This window comes from Nicotiana tabacum, chromosome 8 (genome assembly GCF_000715075.1).
Source record: "Nicotiana tabacum cultivar K326 chromosome 8, ASM71507v2, whole genome shotgun sequence".
NCBI lineage: Eukaryota > Viridiplantae > Streptophyta > Magnoliopsida > Solanales > Solanaceae > Nicotiana > Nicotiana tabacum.
Window position 1 is genome coordinate 15,333,732 of NC_134087.1, and position 17,820 is coordinate 15,351,551.

Consider the following 17,820-nt stretch of genomic DNA (forward strand, 5'->3'; position numbering starts at 1 on the left):
AAATATGAGGAGGGTAATATGTACACAATCTTACCCGTGAAGGGCACAGAGGTTGTTTATAGGAATTTTTACCTCCTATAGCAAAGGTTGATACTTTATTTATTTTAAATAAATACCCTTTTAAAAATTATATTCCATAGCTATCTTTTGATTTTTATAGCCAAATATCTATTTATGGTTACCTCTTACCCTTAAGCCATAAAATATTCTTTCTATTATTTTTCTCTCTCATTCTTTCAGATTTTTCTCCACCCTCTCTCTCAACGCCAGTCTTTCTCCATAAATAAAATCACTATTCTCCACTGATTCATCTCCATTGTCTCGCAAATTTTCATTGTCAGTGGGGCTGGGGCTCTGAATCAATGTCGTAATCAAACCCTAGAGAGAAAGATCTGAGATAGGATCCCCTCCATTAATATAATATCCAGTAATTCTCAATAGATTAATTAGATGATGCCATGTGTGCAGCTGAAATTTCAATGCTAATTCTTTCTTTATAATGTTTTGTATTTGCTTAATTAATAAATAATACTTAGAAAATAAAAACAAAAATGGACATGATCAGTTTACGCCATTTTCTTCACTTTCCTCTACTAACTTTGTTCCTTTTTCAAGCTTGTGATTTTCTTTACACACATTATTACACTTTCACATTATTTTATAATACCTAGAATCTCATTTGCTTCATGTTTCTAGATGCCAATTTTTTGAATATTCACTTAGTAGAAGAAAATTCAATTGAATTTTCAGAGAAAACATACCTTGTTTCTGCATAGATATGATGAGAATTTTCTTAAATTTAAGATTCACAAATTGATCTTTGTTTGAAAAAAGAATGAGCTGCACCATCTTTTGTCTCTTTATTAAATAAATAAATAAATAAATAAATAAATAAATAAATAAATAACAGAAACTATAATTCATTAATATTGCAAATAGAAAACTCTAAAACCTACAAAGTAAATCCAAGCCTTTGAAACTTCAATTGCACACGTGGCATACATCTTGGTAGCTATTGAGAATTACTGGATATTAGATTACTGCAGGGAATCCCATTCCGAAAGATCCACCCCATTCTGATGGCCGTTGCTTTGCAATGAAAAAGGCGAAAGCAAATCAGGTAACCCCGAAGAAATCAAGGGCATGAGAAACGACTATTGAGCATTCTACAACAGAGCATAGCAATGCAAATGAATATTCGATCGGTGAGAATGGAATTGCATGATGATTTAGTAGTGGAGATCATCTCCCACTTGCCCTTGAAGTTTGCAGTTCAATGTAACTCTTTCTCTTACCATCCTCATTGCTACTTTTCTTCATCTTCCAAATTCGCAATTACTATCAAAAAAAGACAATTTATTATTGAAAATAAGGATTTTTTTTCGTTTTTGCGCCAAATTTTGAGAGTTTCGAATCAGAATCGCGGCCCTCTTGACGAGACGACATTAGGGTTGTTCTTGAACAAAGATGACGGAGTTTGGGGCTGAGCAACTTGAAGAGTTTGTTACCTTTTTTTCATTGTATTTCAATGTATCTCGCTATATTCTATGTATTTCATTGTCTTTTTTTCATTATATTTCAATGTATCGCACTGTATTCCATGTATTTCATTTTATTTACTGTCTCGCTATATTCCATAAATGTATTCATATATTTTTTTTAATTAATATAATTTATGTATTCAGATGTATTATATAATTTCTCTAAAGATTGCTATGTTTTTGGGGTGTTTTTAGTTTGAGAATCTTTTTTATAACTGAAAATACAAAATTTGTGTGTTATAATTGAGTTTGAGTTATATTAGGAGTCTATTATATTAATTGATTCACTCGTTTAAAAACAGCTAAATAGACCATGAATTGCGCCATTTACGTTATTGTATTCACAAATACATATCTTGAATATAGTCGAATAGAATAACCTGTCCAGCTATAATCACCTATTTCACGCTGTGACTACAGTCGAATACAATAATCTGTCTAGTTGTAATTCCCTGTTTCACACCGAGAAATGCTACTGTATTCATGAATACAGTAGCTTAAATACAATACACTCTAAAAAACATAAAAACATTGTTATAGGAAGTAATATAGTAAGTGGTAGCTACAACTAGCTAATAGTAATCACTAAACAATAGTGGTTTGTGAGAATTTCTCTTGTTTCTAATAGACTCTCTTATGAAGTGATATGTAATAAAAATCTAGTTTTGAAAATTAGTCGTGTAAAAAAAAAACTAATTTGAAAACTAGTGATGGTCCATTACAATCCCTTATAATAGAATTCAGTTGCAATGTCCGTAGCCTTGAATATCATTGCCCGTACTACTATGTTTAAAAGAAGAAGGCTGACCACAACAAATTCAATGTAGATGCAATTTTTTTCAAATATTATTCAGTTATCAGTTATACATATAATTCAGTAGAAGTCAACCATTTAGGTTGTACGCACTATTCTTGTGCCATATCAGCGTATATTGTACAATAGGCAAATTAGAGTATTTCTAGAACCATTTTACTATGGATAATCCTGTTAAACTAACATGATCGTTTCTCGCGTAACGTTCAGATTTTGATATGCTGATTCACACACTACTTTAAAAATGTTAATTTCGTAGGCGTCATAATTACATCGTAAGTCATTTACCGTTGAACAGAAGGCGTCCAATTAATTTACAGAAAGAGAAACAATGGCATATGCATAGAGTTCGTTACAACTTGACAAAAACCCGTTTCTATTAGGTTTTCCTTTTCTTGTTTGGAATTAACAAACCAGAACTGATGATTAATCACAAAATGTCTGACTTCGCTCAATCTTGCCAGTGTCTCATTTTTTGGTTCTTTACTTTTTTTATAATCCTGATTTTTTTTTTATATATATAACCATAGTACAAACCAAATAATGCAAAGAACTTTCCACTCTTTTGTAACTTATTTCATATAAAATGAGAAAACAAATATTCACACCAGCAATATATGTTATATTTGGCCAAGCTTCTCTAATTCTAGAAGCATTTTTTTCAAAAAAAAAAAGTACTTTTTTTTCAAAGTTGAAGTATTTAGAAACTTTAAAAGAAAAAAAAAGTGTTTTTGAAGAGAAAGCAGAAAAAAGTAACTTCACTTCAAAAGCACTTTTCAAAAAATACCCTTAGAAACATTTTTTAAAAGCTTGGCCAAACACTAATTGTTGCTCAGAAGTGCTTTCAAATTAATTAGCCAAACACAAACAGTTTCTCACCAAAAGTACTTTTGAGAAGAGCACTTTTGCGAAAAAAACATTCTCAAACTAAGTTGATTTTTGCAGCTTGGCCAAACAGGCTATACAGGCTATATATGTGCTTGCGAAAAAAACATTCTCAACCACTGCATACGAAGCAGGATCTAACACTAATCAGGTTCAACGAACTTGAAAACTATATCAAAGACCTCACTTTTAAAAAAAAAGGACAGCACGGTGCACAAACACATTCCGTATTTACGCGGGGTCCTTGAAAGGGCCTCACCCCAAGGGATGTGATGTAGACAGCCTACCCAAATACAAGCACTAGTGGTTGTTTCCACGGCTCGAACCAATTACATACAGGTCACACTAAGACAACTTTACCGTTGTTCCAAGGCTCCCCTTCCAAGAATGTAAAGCTCTTGATATACGGAGCCATTAGTGACTCCAAGAATTCACTAGCCTAAACAATAAAATGTCAACATTCCCCGTGTACATGGGAGCAAGACCGGCCAGTCCAAAACAAGGAAAGGTGTGGAGTTGGGAGTCGCGAGGGTTGGAGAACAAAGGACTTTGAGAGGAAAGCATGTTGATTCCATATACTATAAGATTTTGTTCTGCCCTTGTTACATACCCATTGTATATAGGAAAGGATGTCTAATATTATGTCAGAGAAAAAATATAGGGCCTGGATTTCATAAAGATCCATCTCAATATCTTAGTGCAAGGTGTATAAGCTCAAGTTTCGCCAAAATTTTAGTGCAAAAATCGTGATGGGCAAAGTGTATAACCAAATAATCTCATATTGGACACTGTTCTAGATAACAATACATCATTCGATGCTAGTAAAAAGTAACAAATACCAAACAATACCATGCTATGCAGACTCCAAACTCGTGAATACTTGTGTGCGTATCTGAAAGATCACCAACTTCTCTTCCAATAAATGCTGCTGAGAACCATAAGTTTCTGGTGTTGCTGCTTCTTTGTCGGTGCAATTAAAACCTTTTATGCTCATCTTGCCTCTGAAGACTGTTCAAATAGTAAAGGGTCGTGTGAGTGATCATCAGCTTCAAACTGGATTGTAAAAGCAACTGTTCCAGGAATACATCGATGAATGCAAAACTTAAAAACTCAAAAAAGGCTCAATCCTCTTAACTTAGTTTGATTAGATAATATCTAGAATGTCACAACTGGAAGCATGGCTATCTTTGTCGTGTCTACGCTCCTATCATCATTCATCAACCAAAAAGGTTTATGTGAAGTACCAACAAAAAGAAACCATCTCCACCTTTTAAGTTACCAGGTTGCTTATGCATTATCAGCAACAGTAGGCAGTGCAGTAATCTTCCCCACAGCAACAGTTTTCCCTACACAAACGGCAGTCATTATGATCACATGTTGCATGACGTGCAGAGAAATAAAAACAATAAGCTTACAGAGCACAATGGTTCTTACCTTCAGTGCGAAGAGTGAATCGTCCAAGTTGTGCAAAGTCGGAGAACTTCTCTACACATATCAGATTATTCACCTGGCATGATAATTTGGAAGAATTAACTTCGAGGCAAAACACAACTAAAGGACCAGGTTTTCAAAAAATTTATAAGGGAAGGGTGAAAGAAACAGGACAACGGAGTTCAAGGTAAAGAAAAGATTTTATCCCCTAACTAAATAATCTTTCATCATTCTTCATTAGATAGGCCAGACAAGCAGCATAGAACACATTCTGCTATACTATTAATTAGACTCTCAATCAAACAAGATAATTAACAGTTTCAAGAGATAGAGGAATTCACAAACATTTGCGTGAGAATGGTGACTTCTTCTGCAAATTCAAACGGTAACAAAGAGGGAACCACAAACATGAAGACAGCACCTAAAGAGTCGAATCCAAGAACCAATTCTTTCCTTTCTAAAGGTCCACCAGGTACTATTAAATACTATTTGAAGAAAAAGGTCCACCAGGTACTCAGTTAGACAGCTAACCTGAACACGGCATAAAACAATAGCACCGTTCTTTACAAACAGAGGTTTTTTCTTCATAGGTTTCTTTGTCTTCAAATCAATCTGCTGCATCAGTTCAACAATCTCACATTCCTCAACAACAGAATGGATGTGCAACACAGCTTTGTAGCCAGCAGTAAAAATAGCCTGAGCCAACATGGAACTTCATTAACAGACTGGTTCCACATGTGCAATTTTGAACCCAAGTGAGGTAATGAAATGCTAAGTTAAGAGTTGGATTCATACATTGTCCAACAGCTCAAGGATCTGTAACTGTGCAACAAACTCAGTAACTGCATGTATTGGCTTTGCTGCAAACATGAAACTTGTCAGAAATAACAAAAAACATGAAAGCCATACATAACAAAATGATAGCTAAAAGAAACAACTTGAGGTTACAATATGAAACCACATTTGAATTGTTCTAAACCAAGACAAAGCATTTACCTTCCTCTCTTATCCTTAACCCCAAAAACTTCCTCTTATTCTAAGTTGCTCGGATACGGGTGCGACACACGGGTGCGGATCTAAAGATCGGATCCTTCGAGATGTAAATTCTTAGATACGGGGATATGGATCCTAGTATGGATACGGGTGAGGGAATCCGACAAAGTAATTCAAAAAAATAAAAATATAAAAATATAAAAATATCTCTAAATTATCAGAAATTTTGTGGAATACTTACGTATAGCTTGTAAAGTGTGAATTTCTTTTTTATTCTCAAGTTGTAGATAAGTAAAGGATTGATTTCCCAGATAATGTATGATATTTTCTTCAAATTTACCCTAATTCCGGTTCTGATTTCAGGAATCAAATTGAATTTCCTCTCGAATTTTTCTGTCCATCGTGGGCAAAGTACCCAAAATTGTTTTACCAGATCCGGTACGGATTCCATACCCACCCCATGCTAGTTTTGTGTCGACACGGGTGTGGCACCTAAACTGTCATGTCCGGGCAACTTAGCTCTTATCTTTGTTATCAGGGAACATAGTGATTGACTACAGATGTATGCTACCTCAAGAACAGCTACACATCAATTTTTTTTGTGTGCTTTTTCCGGATAAATCTCAATGTTAGTTTGCAATCAAATTACTCCTACGACATTCTTTTATATGTTGCACATATTCATGCAAGTCTTTGTTCTAAATATCAGCAGCGCATCAGCTTCCCATAGCTCAATACCCAACTAACCTACCTGCTTGAATAAAGTGCTGTCAAAAGCTGTAACATTTGCACCCTCAGAACACGTCTTATCTGGCAAATGGTCTCAAGACTAAAATTTACAAATCCCCACAAAAGTGATTAAAACCACAGGCTGAATGGTGGACAGTCTAGAGAGAGAAAGACTCCAAATTTTTTGAAGGCAAAACACAACGTTAGAATTAAATATACTTCTTTAGGTAGCTCACTGCTGTAACCTGACTTTACAGGGTGTTAATGGTACTATTGACGTAACCAGGGACTAACATGAATTGTAACTATGTTTTGCTGCACTCAGTGTTTCTTTCTTATGTCAAAAAAATTGACCTTATTCATAAAAAGAATGTGGTTACAACCCCCAAAATCCATATTTTTTAGGGTGCATGGAAACATGAGGATTGACTAGGAAATATATAACAACTACGACTTAATCCCAAACTAGTTGGGTTTGATTATAAGAATCCTCAATATCTATTTTGCTCATTTGAAACAATTTCAATAAATATATTTTTTGTCAAGAAGAAAACAGCAACAATTTTTTTTGTAAGTCAAATAACTTCATTTGATTAACCATGATGGAATCAGAAATACTAGATTAGTGTACATTGTACAACGAATGTGCTTTAGAAACCCCAAAATTCTATCCAACTAGACACTAGTAATACATGATGGTATTTCCTCTTTACACCCAAAGAAACGAATGAAATGGAAGACAAATTTTTACTTCTTGGGTGAAGACCTCTCCTGGAAAAGTAATTTTTGTTTGACACATACAGCATCATCTAAAAACAGAACACCCTTCGTTTCTTAAATTCTCAAAAGTAAAGATAGTTAACCGCTTTGTGCACCCAAGTGAAAAAAAAGCTATTTTTGCATATATTTTTTTTAGCAAATAAACTGTAACATAATTGGCAGCCCATTACCAATTACTGTAGCTGTTATGTTATGTGCAACACCACTTTCTTTTTTTTTTTGATAAGGTATGTGCAACACTACTCTTTCTCAAAACAGGTAATCATATATGCATATTTGTTTACATCACATGGTCGATAATGGTACAATATTTCCTCTACTATTCAACTTGTTAGCAATAGAAACTGTGACAAATAATTGACATATATCAAGAAGATAATGAATGCTAATTTCATTATAACGAGCAGATAGATTAATGGGAGAAAACATACCAACACTGCACAAGACAAAGCCTGACAAAATGTCATCTTCCTCTACTCCAGATAACCTGACACGTACGTTTTCTCCAGGACCAACATGCCTTACTTTGTCTTCATCACAGAATATGGCAAGAACTTTTACAGCAGCCTATAAATCAGCTGGTGAGATGAATTTCCTCAAGTATTTCATCAATCACAAAACACAATACAGTTAAGGTATAAAAGGTCCAAAAGATAGCACCTTATTTGGCATAACCAGTAGATTGTCACCTTCACGTATGCTCCCAGACTCAATTTTACCCATAACGACAGTTCCCATGTCTTTGAATTTGTCAATAATAGGCATTCTGCAAAGAAAATGGAAATTGAAAAACAAGTAAACAACTTGGCAAAAGTTAAGAAGGAAATTAGGAGAAAAGAAAAGTAAGAGAAGTTGCTTATCATCCGGTGAAGGAAACAAGAAAGATAATGCATTGAAAATAAAAGATTAAAAATATATTGCAAACAGAAGTATAGAACTTGCAAATCTTACTCCTTTGCCCCTGCAGTAAATTTACTCTAAGTTTAGATTTTTCTTTCACATTTAAAGCTACAGTGCAAATAGAGCATTAGAGCTTGCAAGTCTTACTCCTTAGACCCTCTTTTACTTCCCAAGATTAGGTTCTAATTTTCTTTCACATTTCTACTTTCGCTTCAATGCTTTGCTGGTGTTCCCGCAAATCAAGCTTCATAGATGAAAAAAGGTAGCAGGCAGTACACAAACAAGTTACTTGGACTCTTCAATAATGCCATTGAGTACGTGTCGGATCCTCCAAAAGTAGTGGATTTTGGAGGATCCAACACGGGTGCGACAACATTTTTGGAGAGTCCGAGCAACATAGAATATAACTTGCAAGTCTTACTCCTTTGCCCTTTCTTTGCAATTTACTTAAGTTTAGATTTTCCTCACACATTTAAAGGTACTATGCAAATAGAGCTTGCAAGTCTTACTCCTTAGACCCTCTTTTACTTCCCAAGATTAAGTTTTAATTTTCTTTCACACATTTCTGCTTTCGCTTCAATGCTTTGCTGGTGTTCTCGCAAATCAAGTTTCATAGATGAAAAAAGGGAGCAGGCAGCACACAAACAAGCTTTATCACTCTACCTAAGGCCAAAAGAATTTTGTTCTCCGCAATAAGAAATGAAAAGAGTATCACAGCCCACAAGAACAAGCGTATAACAAACATTTTTATATTGTGATTCGTTAAAGACTGTCAAGCAAAATTAACCAGAAAGTTAGTGCTGAATTAGGAAATATGGGTAGAGCAAGAAAACAGAAACAGGAAGATGCCACGGGATTAGCAGAATGGGTTCTAGAAGTACCTTAATGGACCATTAGGATCTCTGGGTGGAACTTCAACAGCATCAAGGGTTTCAAAGAGACATGGACCATTCCACCATGGGCATACACTTTTCTCCATTCTAGTTTTCAGATTTGAACCCAAAAGCCCAGAGATCGGAAGGAACTGAACATCTGATATTCAAGCACAAAAAAAACAGAAATCAAACATCTGCAACTTAGCTAATATGTCGATTCTTTAAACAAAGTAGAGAATAACAGTCAACAGATTCACATTCAAGATGTGAAGATAAATAGGATTCAACATTCAGCTCTTTCAACATTCATCTCTCTCTCTCTCTCCTTGTATTCCACTTCATTCCCAGTAGAAAAAGAAAAATACAGAACACATAAGACATTAGTTAGAAAATAATGGCTGGTGGCTCAACATGCCAAAGAAAATCATCCAAAAGAGTCTATTCTTGGCTCAACATGCCAAAGAAAATCATCCAAAAGAGTCTATTCTTTTCCAAGATATTTGGAACATATTTAAAAAGTACTCCCTATGTTTCATTTTATGTGACCCTGTTTAATAGGGCATTGAGTTTAAGAAAGGAAGACTTTTGAAACTTGTGATCTTGAACCTGCCATAACACTTATATTGCTATAAGACTTTTGAAACTTGTGGCATTAAAAATGTCATAACATTTGTTGGGATATAAAAGCCTATCATTAAGGGTAAAATGGAAGTTTATTAAATTGCTTCCATATTAAGTAAGGGTAATTTGGAACGGACTCCTCTCTCCTCTCTCTATATATATATGTATTCCACTTCATTCATGGTAGAAAAAGAAAAATACAGAACCCGTTAAGACATTAATTAGAAAATAATGGCTGGTGTCTCAACATGCCAAAGAAAATCATCCAAAAGAGTATTCTTTTCCAACACATTTGGAACATATTTAAAAAGTACTCCCTATGTTTCATTTTATGTGACCCTGTTAAACCGGGAACGGAGTTTAAGAAAGGAGTACTTTTGAAACTTGTGATCTTGAACAGCCATAACATTTATATTGCTATAAGACTTTTGAAACTTGTGGTATTAAAAATGTCATAACATTTGTTGGGTTATAAAAGCTTATCATTAAGGGTAAAATGGGAGTTTATTAAATTGCTTCCATATTAAGTAAGGGTAATTTGGAACGGGCTAAAAAGGAATTAGATCGCATAAACTGAAAAGGGAGTCATCACTTTACTTCAACTTAGATAGTCAGCTTGAATCAATATGTAGGTAAAGTTTCTTCTTAAAAAGAATACATGTAGGTAAGTTGAAAATGTAATTTCACCATATCAAGTGGATAAGTGGCTCGAGAAACAAGTAAACCCTAGTTACTTTATACTGGAAGGCTATAATAGCAAGATCTTATGTAAAAAAAAAAATTCAAAAAAGTACTCAGTGAGAGGGTATGTAATCAGGTTTCATAACAGATCATTTCAACGCATCTAAATCACAAACAGCACCAAACAAAGAGGCAACCTGCATCTTTACCTTTCTTGACATTGTACCCAGACGACCTCAAGAATGGAACCATTTTTGACTCGATCTCATCGTACCTGCATGAATCAACTGGATCAAAATTAGTTGCTAGAATATATCGGATATTGATGATAATGCACAATTCAAACAGTAGACGGAAGATCACCTTTCTTTAGACCAATTGACAGTAGGATCATCCATCTTATTTACAACAACAAGAAGCTTTGTAACTCCTAGAGTCTTGGCCAGTTGAACATGTTCACGTGTTTGCCCACCTCTTTCATATCCAGTTTCAAATTCACCCTTTCTAGCAGATATAACCTTCACAACAGAGCAGACAATGATCAACAACTACTACTACTCAATCCCAAACTAGTTGGGGTCGCCATATGAATCCTCACTGTCAATTTCGCTGTATTTGGACCCATTTCATTCCAATATTCAATAATTTGGCAAAAAGAGTTTCATATATAGATTCAATTCACACATCAAAGACTAAACCAGTATAGGCAAAAGTTCTTACCAGCACGCCTATATCGGCTTGAGATGCTCCACTGATCATATTGGGGACATAGCTCTTATGACCCTGGTGACAAATGGAGCATAATAAAAAAGTAGATGTAGAGAGAGAATGGAAGCAAAAGTTGAAGAGTACATAGATTACCAAGAAAATTACAATTTACATGAAGTTACAGGCAGAATATATTTGTAATATTGACTTATAATAGTCATGATAATTGTTTCATGATAATTGTTTCTTTGCTCCAACATTTAAAAGTTTGTTTCGAAACACTATCTATTACACCTCAAATCATTATTTATCATTTCTTTTACTTTTTTCTTTCTTCTTTTTTTTTTTTGGGTAACTAACCAGCTTTTATTAATCACCAAGTAAGAATATACAAAACCATAGTTTAACTAACTCAATAAGCTATCTAAATATCTACAGATCATCAAACCACAACAATCAGCTAACTAGAAAAGAAAAGTCAGCAGTATGCTCCTAGTTCTGATTGTTGCTCTCACATTACAGACATATGCAGCATAACGACAGAACCCTGGAAGAAACTCCAATCTTGGCCTAGTGTCAATCAGTCTATTAGTAGCTCTCTGGGATTCTAATATGGTTTCATTAATAAAATGAAAAACTAAAACTTGTCCTAACCTTTTCGACTTTCTTCTTACCATGCAGTAACTATAGGATCAAAGGCTCAAAATGACAAAATTGTAAACCAAAAGGGAAGAAGATTTAGAACATTGAAACACTGTTGAAGACAATCTCAAGAAAATGTAAAATAGGAGATGAACATCAAACTTTCACGACGACACAAAAGGAATTCATTAATGATTTAGGATCAGCATGAGACTTCTTTCTAAACCCAATTTCCACTTAATAGTGTAATTACTAAAAGAAAAGGTTTAAATAATACAAAATAGACTCTACCGCTGAGTTATATCCCTTCCCCGCCCCATCGAGAAATAGAACTGACTAATCCTAAGTCAAAGGGTCGAACTTTTGTTTAACATTTCCGGAAAGACCGCCTATTTGTCCAAGGATTGCCAAGCAGACACTCGGTTTTTAGATAAAGGAAAACTTTCTATAGATCTTTGAAACCATGGGGCAAGCAGCACCCATCATGCACATAAACTCATCACTTAATACTCATACCTATTCTTCCTGCGTACAAGGTAAACCAGAGAACGAATTAGGATTCAAAGTTACCGGGGCATCCAGAATTGTAAATCTTGTAGTATCTGTTTCAAAATGTGCTCTTCCTACTTCAACTGTTATTCCCTGAACAGAAATTCACAAACAAGAAACACACAAATGCCACTCGTAAGCAACTCCCACCAATCCCAGCCCAAGAAAAGGTAAGCTATATACCAATTTAAGTACAAAACAAATAAATAAAGAAGACAATACCTTCACCCTCTCCTCTTCATTTGTATCCATTATATAGGCCATATACCTAAAAGAAAAAAGTGAAAAGTGAAATTAAGAAGCTAAAGGAATAGCCAATAATCGATTAACGACAGAGACCAGAGAGTCATTCCAATGAAAATTTATCTTCGTTCTTTAGTAGGATTGTACATCCTACACAAACCATATACAACTTCTACAAATGTATGGATGATGCAAGTAGTTTATTAACAAAGTGGTCTGGGTTAGCCCTTGTCCACTTGTCATTGGTAATCAGTAGATTATGATTCTTACAACCATAATTCATCTAACTGATGAGATAGTATAAAAGAATCATGGTAAACCAAGCTTCATATTGAGAATCTTATCACAGGTTTTCCTAAGAACCAGGAGAACACCATAAATTGTGCAAAAAACTATACACAAGCTCCACCAATTAAGGAACACTGAAAGCATAAGTTGACTATAGTAAGCTAGTAAAACCTTACCAGCTCTCTCTGTTTTTATCCTTTGCTTCTCTCTCGTACTTCTGTATAGTACGGTCATCAACTTGACCACTAAGTAATAGTATTTGTCCTCCAATTGTTGACTTTCCAGCATCTGCAGGTGATACGGAAAACTCTTAGTTATGAATTTTTTTTTATCAGGCTTCGTAATAATTATATGATGTTCCTAAGCTAAATAATTAGATTTCATCTTGCCAGTTACCTATCAGCTTTGGGAAGTCAGTGCCAACTTTCACATAAGAAAAAGAAAGTGATCTTGCAATCTACAAACTGTGCATGCAGAAATGGCTTATACTAGTTTGAATAAGTTGCACACAGCTTACCTACTTTAACCAAAATCTCAAACATCACAGTTTTTTCTATTCCACACACGCCACACCGATATCTCAAGCAACAGCTAACTTGTGATGAAAGCAAGAATGGGGAAGGATTTAGAGCAGATAACTTTCCCTTAATAAAGAAAGATCCCCAAACACTGGCGTGCAGGAAATACACAAATTGCCAAAACATATCAGTCCTAAATTATAGAACGATGTCAGTACAAGAAAAAAATAGTATAGTAAACACTACTGAACCAACAGTTATTTAATACTCCTTTTCCTCTTCTAGCATATTATTTAGTTTGCTTTACTGTCCTTGCTATTTCGAAGAGCTATAATCGTCAAGCTTTACTATGATGACAATCATGAATCAAGCGGATAAAGAGTAAATCAGAAAATAATAAGACTTACCCACATGACCAATAAATACCACATTCAGGTGTCTCTTTTTATTGACTTCAACCTCATCTTGAATATCTTCTGGGGGTGAAGCTTCTTTGCCAGCAACACCCTTTGGCTCAACATTCTTTGGCTCCAAGTCCGGATGTGATTCATCTTTCAACTCTGAAACCAACAAAACAAAGTAAACACTTACATAACAGTTTCATTAATATGGTTTCAGTAATCTAAAGAAAATCATCTTTCTCCCAAACAATCTAAAGTCTAAATAAACCAAAACTTTCCTCTCCCTCTATTTCTTTTTCTTGATAACTTAAACACATCAAAATTCCCTAGGAGTAATGTAAAAGTAAGCCGATAATGAGCTTTGGAAACAAAAGAGTCTAGAACAACTCTCACTGAAGTGTGGCTGGCTGCTTGAAGATCTCAAAAGGAATTCTCTCAAGGTTAATTTTCATATATTCACTACCGTAAATGACGCACATCACCGGATACAAAATAGTTTTTCTGGCAATTTAGTGTCACACTAATAAGCATAGGGCATAGCCTTCCAGATAAATCTTCTTCTAAGCTAAATCAATATATATTCTCTCGCAGAAAAGAATAGAGAGAGAGGCACAAGTGGCAACAAATATCTCTTTTGACCAGTACAGCTATCACCACGCAACATTGACATCTTTCTGCAACTCAAAGCCACCACCATTTTAGGGCAGATGACCAAGCCACTTCAGTTCATTTCAGCGTGATTCTTTTCCAAACAGTCACCTCAAAAAAAGACTTCCCCTATAAATTATTTAACCAGAGTCCAAACTCTAAAATATACAGGCAGAAATTAACAGGGTGCCCATCATCCAAAAGTAACACTGAACCATCATTAGCGTCAAAATAGATACATAATCATCCAAAATAGCATTGGTGAAGCAAGATATTGTTACAGGAGAAGCATTGTTTTAAAAAGCGGAAAGTGCAACCAGGCAACAAGGTTCTTCGGGCTTGAAGCGAAGCGAGAAATGAAGTGCACACTTCTCTGAAGTAGAGTACACAGTTCCAGAAAATTAAAAAATACCAAACATATGTGAAATTTAGTACTATAATACTCACATTGCAACCAAAATAAGTGATTTCAACATATAACAACAACCCAGTAAAATAAGTGATTTCAAAGTTGAGATTCAAAGAGTCAGCCTCTTTTCATTTGAATCGCGTTGCGATCATTGCTTAAACCGCACATTTCTCTGAAGTGCATGCCGCATGGCCTCATCCATGAGCGATAACCCCATCGCTTTAAGCGATGAAGTAATGGCTTTTAATAACACTAAGAGGGAGGAACAACATGAAAGTAACGTTGAGTTCTACGCCCTAAAAAACCGGTACAAGTGTACAACGCGTATTCGAATTCGAATGGTTCCCCTTTTCATCCCCTTCTATGTATCTCCTTGCCGAAACTTTTTTCCCTGACGCGTATGAAAAAAACTTCTCTCTGAAAGGCTGCTAAACAAAAAGTCTGTCAGCCAATCACCTCTTCCTCTAATTGTTTCGCCCAGTTTACCCTCATTTTTTCTTCTTCCCTTTTCCATTATTAAAGCATTTTTTTCTGGCTGATTCTTTATGAATCAAAAGCAATCTAAACTTCTTATTTGGCATTGATATTAAGGGCCTGCTACTGCGTCAGATAACAACTAGGCCAAAAAATGCTTTAATGATGTGGATACCCCAGTCAAGAAGATCAACAAGAATCACTAACAACATAAAAGACTAAGCTCAATAAGAACCAGGTGGCACATAACCTGTTCACGAATCTACCTACCATCTTCTGGCATATCCGGTTTTTCAACATCGCCTGCCTCCCTCTCTTCCGCCATGGCACTATCCTCTACCATTTAATAAACATTCAAAAAGTCATCCATAAAGTTCCCAATATTATAAATGGAGGATATGAAAGCAGGGGGGAAAAATATATCTATATATAACAAACGTACAAGATACCAAAAAGAGATTTCAGAAAGACTATCAGCCGAAAATAACAATTGAGTCTAACAACCTTTGCTAACTTAAAACCAAGAAAAAAAAAAGAGAGAGAACTTTTTCTCTTGTTTTGGAAGAAAAGGTTGTTAAGTGTTGAAACACAAGCAATGTTTACAAGTTCTTGAAAACTTGTTGATTGTTGAAAAGATAATAAGTGATCACGAAAATCTTGACTTTGGAACTCTTGTGAATATTTTCTTGTGTGCATTACGATCCAAAGCTAAAAGCCTCGGATCTGATGAAGCCTATTGAAAAGACTGATCTGAAGGACTCTCACATTGTCACACGTACTTAACACCCCCCCACCCACCCAAAAGAAACAAAACAATTTTTTTTTTAATAAAAAACGTCACTACATGATCGCATCTAAATATATGAGCGTCAAAACATTTTTTCACAAAATTTCGATGCTCAAGGTTTAGCTCCCCCCCCCCCCCCCTTATCCACCCCCCCCCCCCCAAAAAAAATCTGGGAAAAAGTCTAACACGCACCTCACGGCCCAAAGAAAAAAGAAATCATCTCAATATACACAACAATAAGCCTTTATTATATTAAACCACACGAAGTTTCAATGTTGTGTGTAACAATTACAAATCCTTGTAGAGGGAGGGATCAATTTAAAGGCTTAGCTATAATATCCTAGCATCAGAGCCAAAGCAGTGAGGAAACCACATCCAAATATACAAGTAAATAGTCACTCAAGAACAAGCAAAGGACAAGAACATTAGTGAACTTGCTACAAACCTCCATTAGTTTTTTCAGGTTTTATAGCTTCCTCGGGTTTTCCGTCTTCCACGTTAACCATCACGCTATCTTCTGCTAACATTCAATCACATATTAGACAATTCAAAACCATGCTTCCTCGCAGTAAAGACTTATAAGCCATTACTGGTCAGCTCTAATGAAAAGGGGATGAACAATCTATGGCTACTTAATAAATCATAAAAATGCTATAATTAACATTATACCGGATGAATCAAGCTGCAGTGCCTTGATGTCCTCTTCAATATTATCTATCACATCAAACAACCAAAAAGCATAAAATCCATTAATCAACCAAATACTGAAAATTACTGAGTATTACTACTATATAATTATTGAGTTCTCCTAAAGTAAAGGACGGACTTTCGATTTTCACACAAAATAAACAGCTTCGAATCTAAAAGTAAAAATCCAGTGAAAATTAGATGCAACAATAAACCCTAGGGTGCATTAACGATAGAGTAAATGAAGATCTGGCACCTAACATAGAAATTCGCAGTGAAATTAAGTACATACCCATGGCAGTGAATTGAGTAAAGGACACTTAGGGTTTTTGCTTGCGGTAACAAGAAGCTGGACAAATCCGAGGGCTGCTTATGGAACTCAACTGGTGGATGCTGTCTTCATTTGCAAATTTATATCGCTCGTTGAAACCGTAACTTGGGGTTTTAGGACCGGTTCAGATTTTAAACCGGCCTGTCAAACTAATCTTTTTTACTTTATTTTCTTACTGTAGTAAACAATTAAAGTATTTGGGATACTAAAGGAAACATGTAAAAGCATTTGCAATGATATATCCAAATTAGTGTTTTGTTATAAAATTTGGTTTATTATTTCTGCTTCACATATAGAGAATTTGAAGCTTGAAGAACTGATTTGACAAATATTTCAAAATTCAAATGAAATAAAATTATGATTTTCACACAAAAATTTTAACTTTCTTTTCAAGTGAAACTCTATGTTCAAATACAGACACTTTTAACGCTCCTTAAAATCCAAACCGAGAAAAATAACCTGGGCCTCGATGATTATAAAAATAGTACGGGCTATCTAGTTTCGGATTGGTCATTGAAAAATAGTCAGCATTTGCAAAGTTATTAAAAAATAGCCACTATTTTGCTGAAACACGAAAAGTTCCGGCATAATATATTGGAGATTGGTGCACAGGTGTATGAACTTCCGGCATATCATGTTGGAACTTCAACACGTAGAAAGTTCAAGCATAATATACTGGATATTGAAGCACCTGTGTATGAACTTCCAGCATATTATGCTGGACCGGTATATTATACTAGAACTCCAGTATATTATGTTGGAAGTCCAGTATACTTCTGCTGGAATTTCAATATATTATGCTGGATTATTTTTCGGATTTTGAACAGTGTTTTCGTTCAGATTTATCTTTACATGAAAAGTGGCTAAATTTCGATTGCTTTTGAA

The 17,820-nt window shown here is 35.0% G+C and overlaps 1 protein-coding gene across 5 annotated transcripts; it reads right to left on the bottom strand.

The window, feature by feature from the left end:
- Positions 1-3,909: 3,909 nt before the first annotated feature.
- Positions 3,910-17,034, bottom strand: LOC107790262 (uncharacterized). 5 transcript variants are annotated; one of them, XM_075219012.1, is made up of 19 exons: positions 16,897-17,034; positions 16,587-16,631; positions 16,363-16,434; positions 15,401-15,466; positions 13,606-13,758; positions 12,857-12,968; positions 12,372-12,417; positions 12,171-12,242; positions 10,971-11,033; positions 10,614-10,768; positions 10,460-10,524; positions 8,955-9,105; positions 7,834-7,939; positions 7,605-7,740; positions 5,467-5,531; positions 5,203-5,367; positions 4,675-4,747; positions 4,520-4,586; positions 3,910-4,248 (listed from the first exon to the last, which is right to left on the bottom strand). In XM_075219012.1, the coding sequence occupies exons 1-18, from the start codon at positions 16,898-16,900 to the stop codon at positions 4,528-4,530; spliced, it is 1,608 nt and encodes a 535-aa protein (XP_075075113.1). In that variant the 5' UTR covers positions 16,901-17,034; the 3' UTR covers positions 3,910-4,248; positions 4,520-4,527. The 5 variants fall into 5 exon arrangements, with proteins under 5 accessions (XP_075075113.1, XP_075075111.1, XP_075075114.1 ...); XM_075219010.1 differs by having other exon boundaries at positions 4,508-4,586; XM_075219011.1 differs by having other exon boundaries at positions 4,112-4,248; positions 4,485-4,586.
- Between the last annotated feature and the right edge of the window lie 786 nt (positions 17,035-17,820).